Source organism: Anopheles bellator, chromosome 1, assembly GCF_943735745.2.
Source record: "Anopheles bellator chromosome 1, idAnoBellAS_SP24_06.2, whole genome shotgun sequence".
In the NCBI taxonomy this organism is placed as follows: Eukaryota; Metazoa; Arthropoda; class Insecta; order Diptera; family Culicidae; genus Anopheles; species Anopheles bellator.
The window spans coordinates 14008069-14024825 of record NC_071285.1 but is presented as its reverse complement, the minus strand read 5'-3'; the positions used below and the strand labels follow the sequence as shown (position 1 = coordinate 14024825).

The window sequence follows — 16757 nt, the reverse complement described above, 5'->3', positions numbered from 1 at the left end:
AGCTGTCATTAAAAGCTCGTCCGGACCACGGACTCGAATGGACCGTCAGTCAAACCGAGGGAAGGGCGAGAAGGCAGATGGGCTATTATGCACAGATCATAATCATCGTCAAAAGGCAATAGTGACTCGATACGGCAGCCTTCGAAACCCACAGCCATCGGGCGTCGTCGTCGTTGTCGCTGTCGTCGGGAAAGTGTCATCATTGTAACCGTCATTATCGCCGCCATTGTCATCGTCGTCGTCGTCGTTGTCGTCGGTGCGGCCGGGAAAAGGATCTTTCACCACCAGTACCACCCACCGGGCCGGGTAGGTAGGGGGCACGTCAATGTTTACCGACGAGACCGAAGTACCGCATCGGCGACGGTGTCCCGTTTTTCTGGCGTCCAAAGCACGCAGCAAACCTCATTCTCGAAGCCATTTGCCGGACATTGCGCCGCTGGACAGCACACTGGCCGAGGAATCTCGGTGTTTCCACGGTTGCACGCGAGTTGATAAGTTACCGGACGCGCGGTGGACACGGGCCAGTGTTTGGTGACTTCAACAGTGGCTTCCAGTGACTTATCGGTGGAGTCGCCACCGGTCAGGATGCAATATTCATTGGCGTAGAAGCCGGTTAGATGGCGGCAGCAGCAGCAGCAGGAGCCGGCTGGTTGATGAACCTCAACCCAAAAGATGAAGTGAGCAAATTATTTTTTCTTCTCCACCCAGTGTTGGTTCGCGTGCTGGCGGTCACGTGTCACATTCCGGGACGGATCGGCATTCATTCGCGACCGGGAAAGAGAGCTTCCGCTTCCGGATCATCGAACCGGAGCGGATTGCAGTCCGGGGTACTTGCATCAGCCGTTCGGTGGTCAATGGGGATGTGTCAGGCGCGTCGGGCTCGTGAATGAACATTTCCATTTTACATCGAACAACGGCAACGGCCTGAACAGTAGTTGGATTAAAATACGGAATTTGACATCTTATCAGCACGGAAGTAACGAGCGTCCCACTGTGGAGCTGTTGACTGCAACCGGTCATGAAATTTCTCGCCCGTTATTTTGAAACGGAATTGGATGAGATTGTACCCAGGATGTAATCCCTTCGGAAGGACAGCCCCAGACCAATGGATGCCCCGGCTGTTTTGCGGAGTATATTAATCCCTCGGCTACATGGTTCTTGGTAGTCAACTTCCACCCCAAAAATTAGATATCGTGTGAATGGCCTTCGAATGGGGCGCAAAGCGCGCGTCCTGGCTCGCGGTGGGCAAATGAGTTTTTAACTTTATGCCGCTTTAACAACATTAAACGAGTGTTTGAATAATGCAGCCCTCCGATGGCTTTACCGTGTTGTTTTGCATCAAACGCCCATCGTCTTGCGATTCCGGCCTTTACCTAATGTTGAGTGGGTGTGTGAGTGACTGGCGAAGAAAATCACGGCAATCGGATAGCCGAGGTCGGTAGTCGGGCGAGGCGCTGCAGAATATATTATTCAGACCCCGGGTACAATGTTGGTTCAATGTTTCATGCTTTTGCCTGTGATTTCGGTGCCGCGACCAGTGCCGCAGGCTGGCGACGTCAGAGAGCACAGTCGAGGGAGTCGAAACCCGAAGCCGAATGCGTACGCCCGGTGAGCCGTCCGTCTGCCTGGCTGCTCTTCGTGTAAGCATTTTGCATAATTTAGCAACATTTTGTAATTAACGGCCAGCAGCAACCGACGGCAATCCTGGCCCGGGGTCTCTCTTTGTCTCTCTCTCTCGGCCAACGCGTTGTTACGCTCAGGTGATTTATTTTGCCCGACAAAAAGTCCGTCGACATCGAGCCGGGGGCTCTTTCTAGACCGGTAACGGGCGGCTTCCCTGGGCGGTGATCTCGCCCGCGCGCCATGCGGGAGTGAAATTCGAAGAATTTAAAAATAACTCATTTCGATGACGTCTTTCGGGTAGTGTTGGGCTTTGTTGGCTTTGCTGGGTGGTCTTGAAGAGCCTTGTGGTGCAGACAAAAACATCTGGCGCGGCAGGTAGGCCGCATGCTGAAGGATGCGTCATTGCCACATTTCTTCCTTCGACCGGGCGAATTGTTTTGCTTTAATTAAGAACCGTTCGGCCCTCGGTGGGGGGCTCCTTCTAATTACTTCCGGACGCATGCGAAGGTGGACCACCGGTCCGAGTTGGTCATCCGGAAAATGACTTCCCTTATCATAACACCAACTATCGCTACGACCAATATCCGGGCGTATCAATCTTTCGTATTGCGCCCTCGGTTCTCCGGTGTTTTCCCTGCGCACGCTTCGTTCGCCGATGGAGGCGCCTGGTGGGGGTCGAGAAAAATCAAGATCCTGCGAAGGCCGGCGTTGGCCGGGGCCTCGCAGCATCGCCCAGCATGGAGCAGCCCGGCCTGGGGGCGATGTTTGTGGCCTAATTGAAATTCAACTGCCGTTTCGGTGCTGCTACTGCCCCGCGCTGCCGGTCGCTTTATCATTCAATTAATCAAACCAAAGAGTTTCTCTCCTGGCCGACGGGGAGGGGTGGCCATACTTTATCTTCTTCACACTTGAGCCCCGGCCGGCCGGCCAGCCGATTGGCCGACGCCGGGATAAGAAGATAAGGCTCGGAAGACGACGGCGAAGGAGGACGAAAAAATAAGTGCCACCACATGGTATGAATAAACGCACTAAAACTTTAGTCCGCCATCGTAGTCGTTCATCTCCTGGGAAAATTTGTCACCGCACCGGTCGCGGGGAAACGGAAGTAGCGGCGGACGGAAAAGTGTACAACATCAATAACATCCGACGGTAAATCATTTGCTGGTGATGCTGGTGAGCATTTAGTTTTTTGTTTGTGTTTCCTCCGGTGCCTAGGCATCGCTTCATCGCTCATTACTTAATGAACTGAGAGAGAGGAAGATAGAGAAAGAGAGAGAGAGAAAGAGAGAGAAGCAACCGGAACACGCGGAGTGCTGGGCGTAGCAATTAATTACCAGAGTTGATTGAATTATTCATCACCGGAACATGACAGAATACACTCCGGTGAGGGAGCGAGACCGAGATCTGGAGGATGTTACACGCGCTGTACTATATCAAAAATATGTCCTCCATCTGCATAAGAAAAACAATCACGAATGGATGCTTCCGTTTCAGTAACACCGTCCATGATGAGCTATTTTTACGAGGTGAGGCGTTTGGCGTTCTTGAACATCATCACCAAAGTACGCAGGCTTTCTGCGGTACAACAGATTAGGCCCGGACATAATCATTACAACGGCGAGATGACATAGTTTGGACCATTTTGGACCGCTGCTCAACATCTTATTTGACGTTCGATTGGCTTAAGACTGTATACCTCTATCTATGGAGTCGGTGCGCCTCTTTGTGGTGCTTTCCATTTGAGCCACAATCGTTTCAGAACGAAACAGAATCCTTGTTCGTTCGACCAACACTCCAGAGCCAGAGCCAAACGGTCATTCGCCGGACGGACGGCAGTGATCCGAATTTCCCGTCCGGCTAAATAGTTTCACCCGGAAAAGCGAACAATCCACAATTGTCCGCCCGGGGCATATGGGAACCGTTCCAAAAGTCCCCAGTTTCAATCGCCGAAGCCATGGGCAACCCAACCTGCCATCCATTTGGCAGGATTCCGCGACCACCGCACGACTTCGGTGCCGAGATTCAGTTTTCCAGCTGGGGGTTCGGTGGCCTAGGGAACCACACTCGGCACCCGTTGGCCCTTGGCAGGCGGGGCGGTGTTTCGGGGCCAACAGCAGCGCTCCGCAGTGTCGCATTAAGGACCGCCCGGATGTTATTATTTTCGGCTAAATGAGATTTTAATGAGTGAACCATGCTGTGCCGTGCCGAACCGTAGCCCCGCCACCGTGCACAGTAGGCCAATCGGATGACCCGACGTGAACACGGAACGAACGTCGGGGTAGCGAGCTTAATTTTAGGCAAAAAAGCTGTGAAAATGGAACAGACAACGATGAAAAATTGGAAATTCAGCGTCCCGTTACTTAACGCGAGCGCACGAGCGAGACAGCCAACCCCGTGGGGATCAAAAGGGCGACGCCCTGACTAATGCGACAGAGAGAGAGAGAGAGAGAACCCCTGCCGATAGGCAACGGCGCTGGCCCGATTTTCCGCCATTATTCCGGCGTGCTCTGTTTGCCACGGTTCGCTAAAATCGAAAACCCATCTCCACTGGCACCTGTTAGTCGCCCCGAGGCGTCCTCTCCAAAGACCGGGCCGGCTTAGGTAGCCCTCGAAAAAGGATTATCACTTTATGAACCTAATCCCCGTGTGCGTAGGGCTTCCCGGGCTCCCGGGAAAACTCGGGAGTCAAAAATTATGAGATCGCGCGTGCAGTTTTGACTGCACCGGTGGCCGGCGGTGCTTTGATAGGGCGCATAATGTAGGCGCCAAAAGTTACGCCCTAAGCTCTCTGCCGGCAGCACCGTTAAATCCGGCGAAAACTAAGTTCGGGAAAATATCAAAATGAACGGGCGGCCTTTTTTAATCCCCCCTCCCGGCCGACCGGATCGGAGTAATCGGCTAACCGCAAAAGTTATCCCGCGAAGTACCCGTGAAAGTGGGGGGAAAAAAGACCCGCCAGCCCCGTGGATGACAACAGATGGCGCCACTACATGCTTCAGTGGTCGATGAGCGAAGCCAACATTCCGGTGAGTGCAACGGTGAAACAGGAAGTACTAGCAAAAGAGTGAGCGAGCGAGAGAGAGAGAAGGAAGGAAAAGAGAAACAGATCGAGTGTGGTGACCCCGATGACAGGCAGCGGCAGCAATGATTAATGGTTGCTCGGGGTCAGGCCGCTAGGTGGCGCGCTATCGGACGGTGAAATGTAGGCCATGCTCTGTGTGGATGATGTCGATCGGATATGCGCGGTGGTGTCTAAGTATGAGCGCGCCCCTTGGCTCTGTGACGTGCGTGTTCGATGGGCGGAAGATGAAAATAAAACAAACTCCAACAAAACAAAGGATGCACAGCACACACACACGTATATCGGCCGCTCGGCCGCTCGGCAATTATCGGACAATCCGTACACGCGCGCTACGCATGCACAGGCCTCAAAAAGTCGGGGATTACTGCGGTGTACGGATTTCGAGCGCGACCGAAAACGACCTCGCACAACATCAACCCCCAACGCCCCAAAACCCGGTGGCCTACCTGGAACAATGGTTGATCGATTTTCGCGTTCGCCGGGATTTGCACCTTGTACATCTTCTGATCGAACTCGGGCGCATGGTCGTTAATGTCCTCCACCTGCACGACGACACGCGTCGTCGACGAAAGCTGCGGCTCACCGTTGTCCATCACCAGGACCTGTAATTAAAATGGCGAAACGGTTAGTGGGCCCAGGCAGCGTAACGAAAGACACGCGGGAACCGGCGGGGGAACATTGGAAAATAATCTCCGCCCTGCTGGCGGCCGTCCGTGTTGGTCCGTCGTGGTTGGAGCCCACGAGGAGAAGGATAAATTAATTTTTATACCGAATGATTAATGAGTGGCCGGGCAGCCCACTGGGCGTGCAAATCAGAACATCTCGGCCTCGGTGTCATTCGCGTAGCGTGCGAAGGACCATCGCCGGCCGTTTGACTGATGGCGGATTATTCGGGAACATTATGCTGGTGCCGGTGGTGGGCCGTGCAGGCTTCTTTGTTGCGCCGTCAACCGCAGGACAACGCTGCTGCCACGCCACGGTCGGCCGCCAGGCCGAGTGACGGTGACGAGATCATTAAAAGAGCGCACCGGCGGCGTGTCGAGCGCGCCAGTATCGTTCGCACAAGGCGCATCCTTTTCACACTGTTGTTTTGTTTCGTGAGGCCCACCGGTTACGAGGCAAATCGGGGAGTGGACGATTTCGAAAGGAACGTGTTGGTTGGCTTCTCAAGAAAAGAGGTTTGCGCGAATGTTGTGCAAAATTAACGATAGGTCCCCCAAAATAATGGGACTCCATTAGCCAGCGAGCCTCGCACCGGTCGTTTATTAAATATGTGCCTGTTTTAAGAGCAAATGAGTGGAAAATAGCGTAATGGAATATTTTCGTCGGTTTCCACGAAAGCCACTCTACGCTGGCGTGGGACATATTTTCTCGCCACATTTCTGCTGGCACCGGCACCGCAGGAGGTTTGGTGTTTCTCAATGAAAAGCAGAACTAAAAAAAAAAGAAAAACGGTTTCCATGGCCGGAAGGGGCCGGCCGGCCCCGCAGGAAGTTAATTAATCTTCATACCGTTGCTACCGAGGCGAACTTAATTTTAATTTAGTCATCAGAAGCGATTAATGAATTCCAATGAAGTGTGTACGAAGACGACGACGGCGACGATTCATGGCAGTCCCGGGGCTCCGGTAGCACCATCAAAGCGTCGACGCGCCGCTTGGTAAGGATAATGATGATGAAGAACTTTCGTTCCGCCGATCCGCTCGAGCTCGCCGGGGCAAATGCGAATATGTTAAGGATCGGTGCGATTTCCTTGTCTGAAATCGGCAAAGCACGGGACTTTCCCGACGCAGCTCTATCCTGAATATACCTTCCGAGATTCCGAGTGGTACTAGTGTGGCCAAAAAGAATCGGGAATTCGCTAATAACAATTTATAAAGTCTTTTAAATAAAATCTAAATCTATGCCACTACCTTTAAAATAATCCACAACCTTTGCAACAAAATCTATGTCTAAGTTCGTTTTAGGAAAAGCTTCCAACACATTTTTCGTTTCGGCTTCTATCTTAACTACCAAGCCACGATAACCGAAGACAACTGGCTCCCGTTATTTTTTAGCCACAGACGTATGTTTACTTCTTCGCTATACCATCGAGGATCCGGTTTTGGGTGAGATTTTTTCGAACACTTCCACGAACGTAAGTTCTGCCGTTTGCGCTTACCTCGAGTATGTGCTCCGGTTGATTTTCACGGTCCAGCTTCCGGGCGGTGGTTGTAATCAATCCTGGAACGATACGAAAGCGAAGAGTTTTAGCACAAAAAAGGTGTGCATAGTGTGTCGGATATTTATTTTGTGCTTCGCTGGCCATCGGAACGTTACGGTCGAAGTGCTCTGAAAATAAAAACGGCAACCGGGCACAACTAGATTTCCATCTGGAAAACCCGACTTCATCGACGGCCGTCGGCGGGGGAAAAAAATAAATAATTCATCGTCCAACGGTGCGCGGCGTGGGACGCGCCTTCGGTTTTAGTTTCATTTCCATCCCATTTGCAATGCAATATAGCCGGTGTGATCGAAGTTAGTCTTCGGATTTGGGCCCCTTTAGGGGTTGCACTTACTAGGCTCCAGAGCATCGAAATGTCCGAGCATACCGGGCAGGGCGGTCGGACTTCCGTTCCGAAGCCATTTCGGTACGAATTTTTCCACAGCTGCCCGCCCTTTCTTCGTTCGTTTGCTTTCGAAACCGATCGGCGTCCAGGTGCAGACCGAAAGAACCACTCGCCCCTAAGCACGGAGGGATTTAATCAAAGACTTTTAACGAGAAAAAAATCCCAGCGAATGAAGCAGTACCTTCTACACCGGAGAAGGTGGAAAGGATCCTGCTCGGGACCAGGGTTCCGTGGGTTGGAGCGTGTAACGATCAATCGACCGTAACACCGGTCGACTGAACCGATTCCGCTTCATTCCTTGGGCAGAGTAGCGCAAGGATCCCGGCGTAGTGCTTGTTAACCACAGTGCAAAACGCCAGTTGATGGATTCTCGCTCTCGCCGGCCCACCACTAGCCAGACGGGTCCTTGAAGTGGCTGGAAGCACCTTTACGGTGCCGTTCGATGCACAAGGACGTAACGGAGCCTTCCCTTGCAATTAACCTCAACCTTTCGGTTCTTCCGTCGTTCCGTTTGGGGTTCTTCTGTTTGCCTTTTCGAAGGCCAGCAGATAACGTCTTCATCGAAATCGATTGTTGCGCGGAGGCTTCCGTAAGACAACTGGGTTCGAGCCGTGCACCGGGTGAACCGGAACCCAGCAGTGTCGATCAATATTTCGAGCGCATTCCCCCGGTGACTTTTATGGGACGATAATTGAATTTTAAAAATGCATCTCTTTGCATCGCTCGAGTAACGGTCGCCCGGTGCCGTGGGACGGTAATTAAAACCGACTGGCCGTAAATTTCCTCGCCAACTAAGTCCGTCGTCGTCCATCGTGACTTCCGTGCCGAGAACGTTCGCTTACCGCTGGTGCCGTTGATGGCAAAGTAACCTTCCGGATTGCCGGACGTGATGCGATAGGAAATCTGCTGCAGCGGATCAATATCACGGTCTTCGGCCACCAGCTGCAGGACTTTGACGCCCGCCGGACTACCTTCCTGCACCGACGGATAGTAGACGGCGTCCTCCGTTAGCGGTACGTTGTCGTTTTCGTTCTGCACTTCGATGTACACCTGAAATGATTGAACGGAAATGTTCCTCTTACGGTTAGCAAGATACTTCGTTTTTGCGCTGCTTTGAACTCTCACCTGTACGCAGGAATGCAGCGGAACGCTGGCCTGATCCTGGGCGCAAACGGTTAGCCAGTAGCTGGGCTTTGATTCCAGATCCAGCGTTGCCATTGTGCGTATGGTTCCTGGAAAGAAACATGAGAATGACTGTTATTGGCGCTGTAGGCTAAATCTAAAATTAACGTAAGTGGTCGTTACGAGTGAGTCAACAGCCACATCAATTCTTGTGAAACAGTCAATTGAATTCGGACCGATAATTGATGGTCCAGGGAAGTTTAATCAAAGCGGAATAGATTGCGAAGGATTTCTAGCAAGTTACATTTGATATGCAGATTGAAAAACAATTATGATGAGTTCACAGAAGCCAATAATAAAATTATTTTTCACAGAAAGTTTTTCAGAAAGCAAAGAAAAAAAGGAACTCTAACAACCCGCAAATGGCTCGTCTCTATTGCAAAATCATTTACCACACCATAAACCGTTCATGTAATCTAATAAAACGGTGGTCGTTGTATAAATCATTAAAGCGCGAAAAAACACAATAAAAATATGCTCAAACCAGTCCAGTGTATTGGCCCCGTCTCGCTTTTTTTTCGCTATCCTTCAGCTTCCAGATGAATTCCGCTCAACCACGCGAGCCACGCTATAGCTGGGCGTCCGCCCTATCAAAGGATCCTTTCCGCCGTCGCCGCGCTCTCGGGGACGTTACAATAAAATTACCATCATCACTTGCAGCACCATTAAGTTGCCCACAAATTTCTTCTGCTAAGAAATGATGATCTACGGCCATCAAAAAATTGCGACCGGCCGTGGCCTCTCCGACCGACCGCGGCGAGACCCTAAACCGCCCAATGTTTTTTATCCATTTTTTAACGACGATCTGCAGCAAACCGTGAAGCTTTTAATGCGCCAGCCCAGGTCCGGAGTGAGCCCACGACCGAGAAAAGTTGGCCCGTACAGTAAAAGTGCTCATTAAATCTCGTCCACATCTCGGCGACGGTCTCACGGGACCAGCTTCCATCGGTGCGCGCGAAGGACGAAATACATCTTTGTAATCATTTGCTACCGTTTTGCTCGTCGTCGGCGCAAGCCACAATATAATTCCCTTTTTAAAACACTGCCATAGAAACGCACCGACCGACCGTCGCGCGGTTGGCATGCGGCCTTTCTATTATTTTCTTACCACCTCATCTGGCACCTGTCTGTCGGGTCGGGTCTTTCCGCTTCCTTTGGACATTATAAGGCTTTATCAAAAACTCGCGCCGTGCCCCTTGAAGATGCAAACAGCTGAAGGAAACCGGCCACAAAAAAAAACCGAAAAAGACCCGAGACAAATGGAGGCAAGCATAATCGTTTTGTTCGAAGCCAGGATCGCTAGAATGCGACTTTTTCCTGCAAGCTCGTCTGGGTCGGGCCACACGACGAATGTCATCCTCTGGTAACACCGTTGAACCGTGTCCCCTACGTTTGGTCCTGGGAATTTTCGGGGATTAGCGTGATTACAATAAGCGCCACGACTTCCGAAGACCGGAGAAGTAAAAAACCACGTCGTGAACCGCGTTCAACGTCGAAAGGAAAATCCTCGCTTCACCGAAAACGATAATGATAATAAGAGGGAAGCCGAGACGATGGTCACCGACGACGTGCGGGACTTGTCAGAGTTGGCCACCGGTCTTGGTCCGGGCCGGAGAAAAGTTACGCGCCGTCATTGCGCAGGAAAATAAAAATCCCAACTTTAGTGTAACAACCGACCACACTGGCGCGATAAGGGACACGAGAAACAATGGGCCCATAAGGTGGGCAGAAGGTCCCTAGACGGCACTGGTATCTGGTTACGTGCTGACCTCGACGCGTCTTCTCGATCCCTGGACGGACTTGGGAACTGGACGAGCGACGTGTAGGACGTGTTTTCGGACAAGCGAAACGAGATTGACAGATGCGAAGGTCGCAGTCACAGTCGGAGGCGTTGACGTTTGACGTTCGGTCGAGGAAAACATCGCCACCCACCATGTGTGCGTTTTCCACTGCCGCTGACCACAGGGGACAACTATAAGGCAATGGGAATGAGAAGTTATCGTTCCGTCAGACTATGAAGTTCTTTAAGCCGCCGTGACGTAGCAAACCGAGGTTTCTGTGATAAAACTGCTGAACTGTAAAAGTGCTAGTAGAGCCTTTTCTTGGAGGAATTTCTGCCACACTGCGCATGATACTGCGGACGTTGGACACAAACAAATCTTCCGTTCACGGTTCGCATTGCAGCTATAGGCGTTTTCGGTTCGTATCGGAAACTTTTGAAGGATGTACAGCAGCTTCGACGAATGCCAGCCGTTTCGAGAGATGGACGGGCGAACTTCCCGCCGCAAAGGTCATTGAGGTCATTGAGGAGGATAAAAACTCGCCGCTCAATGTTGAAAACTCCAAGAGCTGGTGACTTTTTGCGTCAATTTGTGGTGAGCATCAACCAACCCCACACAGCTTGGCAATTTGGGCAAACACTTGCAGCCCCCTCCGTTTCTCGGGCAAACGTTGCCGAAATTGGTCGAATTGGAAAATTTGGCAAAATAATCTCGACGTCAGTTAGCGAAAGGGCGGTAAAGTACGGCGCCAGCACGCGCTGCTGCTCGAGTCGAGTCTGAATGAGCGCAAAATTAGCGCAACCCACCCACGGGCAATTGGACAACTTTCGTCGAGCTGCGGTGTTGTCGGGGAAAATCGTGTCGAAGATATCGGAACACGGTTCCCAAATTCCCTGCCCGCGGGAATACTGTCTGTCGCAACCAAAGGAGGGCCACGCGCCGGCCCCAATCGCGGCTAGCGTCTTCGGAGATTCACCGTTTCAAGTTGAAGCTAATGGAAATTAAACAGAACCGTGGGCGTCGGGGGGAGTTTGGCAATTTCCCGGTACAAATGAAATCAATTAAAACCGAACCCGAATCTCGTATGATGGCGCGGGACGCGCTGGGTGAATATGTGCTCCAATTTACATGCCTCGCAGCGAGCGAAACGCGATCCCTGGAGTGGAGGGGGACCCGGGAGCAGCATCAATCACCACGGAGGAACAAGGGCACCACTTCGCACTGCGTGGGGCGCCCGGTTCCCACCGATTGCTGGAGGTGTCTCTCGCACCTAATTAAATTAAAGTAAGTTTTCCCTTTTAATGCGCATTTTATGATCTCTTCGAATGTCGGCCGCAAGCGAACCGGAGTGGCCGGAATCCGACGAATCCGACGCCAGAGCATCATTGCCGCCCGCCCGGAAACAGGTCAAGTGCTAGAAAGTGGCGGGGCTGGAGCAATTGGCCATTATTTGTTGCCTCGCTTCTCTTCTTCTCTGGAGCGCGCGCTTAAAGCCGGGCCGGAGTGAAATCGATAACGTTGGCCTCTAGCACATTTTTCCGACACTTCGGTTGTCGGAACGGTCGGAAAACTCACGTAACACGAGCAATGATGGAAAACAGATCGACGATTTTCAGTCTCTCCCTCTCTTTCTCTCGCTCGCCTTTTCCCATCTCCAGCACTGGGGGTGGTGTAAATAAATTAGGCGTATTTGGCTCTCATCAAACGAGGCTCACCAATCCACCCCACCGGAAGATGACGAAAGTTTTCCCAAGCTTCCCCAGGTTACGGGCATCGGGGAATTAGGGGAAATGGTTCGAAATCCCATACACCCACCAACGTATACGAGGTGATAAATTTTCCGATCTCTTTGCTGACGGTTTAATGGAAGGAAGAGCGCTGCAATCCACGGGCACACCGCACCGATCGGCAGTAAAATGTGTTAATTACCGGCGGGAAGTGGGAAAATGCTGTCTGTCGGTGAAAATAATGTTGCCACGGGGTTGATTTCAAAGGCGGTATGGGCCGGGCAATACTATTAGCAGCTGTTGCGAGAGGTCATAAACAAGGGAAGTATCGCGAGTTGCGCAGTTGATTGCCGAGGGAGCTGAGGGGAAACTTGAACGAAGCGATTTGGGACTGGGTTAGCCAATGTATGCCGATTTATGAACTAGGCAAAAAATGCACTCACAATGTGTCGATTTTTTTTTACTACTTGAATATAAGAATGGTAAAAGTTTTAAAAAGATTTATTTAAAAGACCTTAAAAATCCTGCGAGCGAAGGAATTCAATTTTGACTGTCAGTCAAAATGATCACCAAGTGAGATCTGACGGGGTTGAGATGGCAGTCACAGAAGCCTTCCCTTCACAGCAGCAGTGGCTGCCAACATATTTTATACCACGTAGATTTAAATTATAACCTCCGGCAACATGAATGTCCCCCGCTAAAGTGCCTTCGCTCTTTGAGTCCTGTGGGCGCGTGACAGTGGCGCGCCGTTTGAGTTTCACGTTCGGCCCATACATCATCTGCTTCATGCTTCTTTCAAAGACTCCACAATGAGGCGGTGGGCGAACAAAAAAAAGAAAAAGAAAAATATGCAGCCCCAACAACGGCATAAAAAACTAAAACAATAAATAAAAACTCAAACACGGAACATGAGAAAATAAACTGTCGCGAAACGCATCCACCGCCGTCGTCTGCTAGGGTTCTGTTGCAACTGCACCGAGCATCAGCATTCCGGGCAGCCGGAAAGACGGAACATGACCACCCCCGTCGCACACACAGAGACACAATAGCAACAATGACATCGGTTCCATCGGTTAAATTGTGGCGCCGGCCGGGAACGTTTCGTAATGCTCTCGTCGTCGTCGTCTTCTTGGGCCATCTTGGGCGCGTTCCGTTTCACGCAAAAACACGGCGGACGATGAAGCAGACATCGCGGTGGCGATGCATGCGTCTGTGCGCGGGCGAGGGACGGAAGGAGAAGATAAAAAATGGGGAAGGACTTAAACAAAAGTTTCCACATTTCCTTCCCGGGCAAACACTTGGGGCCCTGCGTCCTGCGGCATGGCAAAGGGAGACACAAGAAAACCACAACACCGTTCGCCACCACCGGGACATTTATGGCGCGTAACGTGCTGGGCTGTGCCGTGATAAAGAAAAATACGCACACTCACATACATTCGCTCACAGGACAGCAACAATGAAGGTCCTCGTGTGGCTGGTGCTAAAACGTTACAAGAGCCACACAGTGAGACGCGCGCGGGCACGTGCCCGTAAGAACCGGAACTGGTGTGCCGGAAGAAAAGAACGTATTATAAACAACTGGAAAATGGAAGAAGAAGATGCAGAGAAAGTGGGAGCGAAATAAAACAAAATGGCTTCGCGGAGCACGGAACAAACGGAGGCGACTTCTTGATAACAAATGACGCCTTTCCGGAAAGCGTCTGAGGCTCGTCGAAAGGATATAGGTGTTTACTTGTGTCCCCCCCCCACGGCTCTGGGGATGGTCCTGTGTGTGCCTGCGTGTATGTGTGCAGCGCAATTTCCTTTTGTCGCGCATTGTTGAAGGCCGAGCCAGCGCCGAGCGACGGAATTAATAAATTCAAGCAAAGATCAAATATTGGCCGATGTTTCAAAAACGGAATTACTCAACCATTGCAAAGCAAAGCTTTGTGAAGTTCTGAATCGAGATGTTTGATTTTCTTGTTTGTGTTCCGCTGTGAAGCAACAGTCTCTCAGTTGTATTCGCCATCATTTGATGTTGGTTCCGAATTAGAATTTTAAGATTATTTTTTCCACTCATTTTATGTTCTTTTGTTTGTTTCGTCATATTTCTTGTTGAAAGGGTCGATTTTGAAAGAGTGAGTGAAATGCCAAATTTGAGCAAAATTTCCGGGGGATTTTGATGACGAAATTTAAGCTTGCAAGGTTATTCAATCAATGGCCGTACAAAAAATGCTAATAAAATGGCCCAGGACGATGAATCATCGTTAGACAGTTATAACTTACAGCCGCAGTCAATGCCGAGCGACTGCCAATCCAGCAAACGCTTTGACTGTGTGCGTGGTGGAATCGGCAACCTCAGTCGCAATCCAAATTAACTTAATCATCTCGATCGACCTGCTAAGCGAAGGTGCCAAGGATAAATCGTCTCGGCTTCCAGGGACCCACAGTGATTGCTCGTCTTACGGCAGAACCTACGGGGGTTCCCGCAGGAGCATTACGGATGAATTACTTTGCTCCACGGCATACCCAATCGCGCCCAGGACACACAATGCGTGTACCGGTGAGCATGATGCTACTTCCGGGCGTTCGACGCGCCCAGGGAAGTGCCTTCCCCGGGCAAGGACACGACGATTTATTATCGTCCGGCCGTACATCCGGGCGTAGCGTCCGGGGGCCAGTTCTCGGGAAGTCGTAGCCACATCACCGTCTTCGAGCTCCGGTCCTGTCTTCGGGCTAATCGAGCGACGGACACCAGGGAGCGAGCGAGCTCGTTGAAATGCAAACAAACGCTACAGAAGACGCTTCCACGCCGCTCGGCTGGAATGTGATAAATTTAATTAAAATTTTGTCTCACAATCTACACAGCCGGAAGCCGTCCAGCCAACGTTCTGCGTGTGTATATGTTTATGTGCGAAAGGATTAAGCCTTCCGCGGCGGTCACTGGTGCGTCGACCCACGAACGGGCTCCCGGTTGATTTTCCTCGGACTTATCCCACGGACGGCAGCGTCTGGGAAGACCGGCCACATCAGAATTGCGCACGGTGGCTAATCGAACCCAAAGGATTTGTTGCATTTAACCACGGTGCGACCGGTTGTTTATAGCTCGCGGCTCGCGCGGCTTTTCCGCTTTCGTCTCCCGGAAACACCCGGCAGGAAGGGCCGTTCCTGTTACCGGTTGCGTTTCGGAATGCATCTCGGGCATCTTCCGGTGCGATGCGCACGGATGCGCGCCGGCTACCATCACATCTTGGCCCGCACCAGAAATGTTGTAAATTAGATGCAGCTCGGTACGTGATTTTCAAATTGATTGAGGTTGCTGCTGGTGCTGCGAAAACATTTCGGTGTTGTTGTTTGTGAACAGGGCTCTTCGGATGGGATTCCGCACCGTCAGATACCATCGACGGGTATTTGATGTTGGGCCAAAGGCTGCCAATCGTATTACGGATTTGTATTTGCTACCAGCTACGAGAGCACCACGAGTTACACATAATTTGCCCAACTTGCAAACGAACGAAACACGCTTGTTTCGTGTTGAAGCTGTTGATTGTTGAGGCGAACCTATTGGACACAATTTTGGTGAGATTGTTGATTGTTGAGCTTTCATCAAGTATTAAGTGGCTCAGAAGCGCTGAGCGGGAAACTTGCGATTTAAATAATTTCACCGATCCGGCGAGCTTCCGGAAGAATGGATGTACGAAATTTACTTTTCAGTGGCCTACAATCCTCGGAACGGTTTTCGTGGCCCCTATTGATCATGCTCGATACAGCGGGATCGGAAAAATGTTTCATGTTGGCCCCATTGATGCCAGTTGAAGGGCGGCAACATCACGCCCGGATGAAGGATGCCTCCCAGAAATTCGCGTTCCCCAGACTGGGATCCTCGGTCACTGTACAATAATTTGCTCGGTTCGATTGGATCACTCGTATGGTGAATGGCTCCAGAAGACACAACAGGCGTCCTCGTTCGGCGTGCATTTTGAATGGTGCCACATTCTCCGGGACATCCGAACGTCCACCGTTAACCACAACATACCACACAGCAGCAGCGTCCGATTCGTCATCCGGCATCATCGAGGAATTATTGATGCATGTTTTGTGCATTGGCCTAAAGGACAAAGTGAAGGGCTTGTCCCTGTCGTCCGACAAAAGAATGGTTACGGTTCTGGGGTCCGTCCGGGGATTGCCTAATGCGGCTTGTCACAGGTTTGCGGCACCGGCCGTCCGGATGCCAGAATCGGAGCGTATGAATATGAAGGTGACTTTTCTCCGGGAAAGCGGAAGTCACAGCGTTGCAATTAGAATGACAGTCTCCCCGGGTGAGCTTCAAAAGATTTCAGATTTCAATCCGAACGCTCCTGGGCTCCGGGATTCGCTTCAGATGACACCGTGACTTGTAAAGCTCCAAACCGACCGGCTTTCGGATGTTGGTTGACATTCGTTTCGCCTTTTGTGGTCTCTCCGGTGGAGCCTCTGCTCGACGCTAAGCCACAGATTGTGACACATCCCTGGAACCACCATTTCTAGAGCAGGGGTTCATCAGAATGCCCCAGGAACGGTCTAACCCTTATGGGAGCAGCCTGATAAAATTTGCCCTAGGACGGTGGCATCGTTGGGAATCAATAAAATACGATGCCCCCGGAAACGTGGCAGACGATAAGGGCCCAACAATGGGAACGACGACGACGACGACGGCGTTGGGATACGTATAAAACATGGCTCCCAACCGCAGAGGTGAACTCCACGTTAAAGAGGCGCCCATGTATGTTGTGGTA

At 51.3% G+C, this 16757-nt stretch overlaps 1 protein-coding gene across 1 annotated transcript in view; it reads right to left on the bottom strand.

The window, feature by feature from the left end:
• Positions 1-16757, bottom strand: part of LOC131215078 (fat-like cadherin-related tumor suppressor homolog) — a 74890-nt gene that overhangs the window by 35174 nt on the left and 22959 nt on the right. The window contains exons 3-6 of the mRNA XM_058209454.1: positions 8439-8545; positions 8156-8363; positions 6866-6927; positions 5152-5307 (exon numbers count right to left, since the gene is read on the bottom strand). Coding sequence (XP_058065437.1) covers positions 5152-5307; positions 6866-6927; positions 8156-8363; positions 8439-8545 — 533 coding nt within the window. The remainder of the gene's footprint in view (positions 1-5151; positions 5308-6865; positions 6928-8155; positions 8364-8438; positions 8546-16757) is intronic.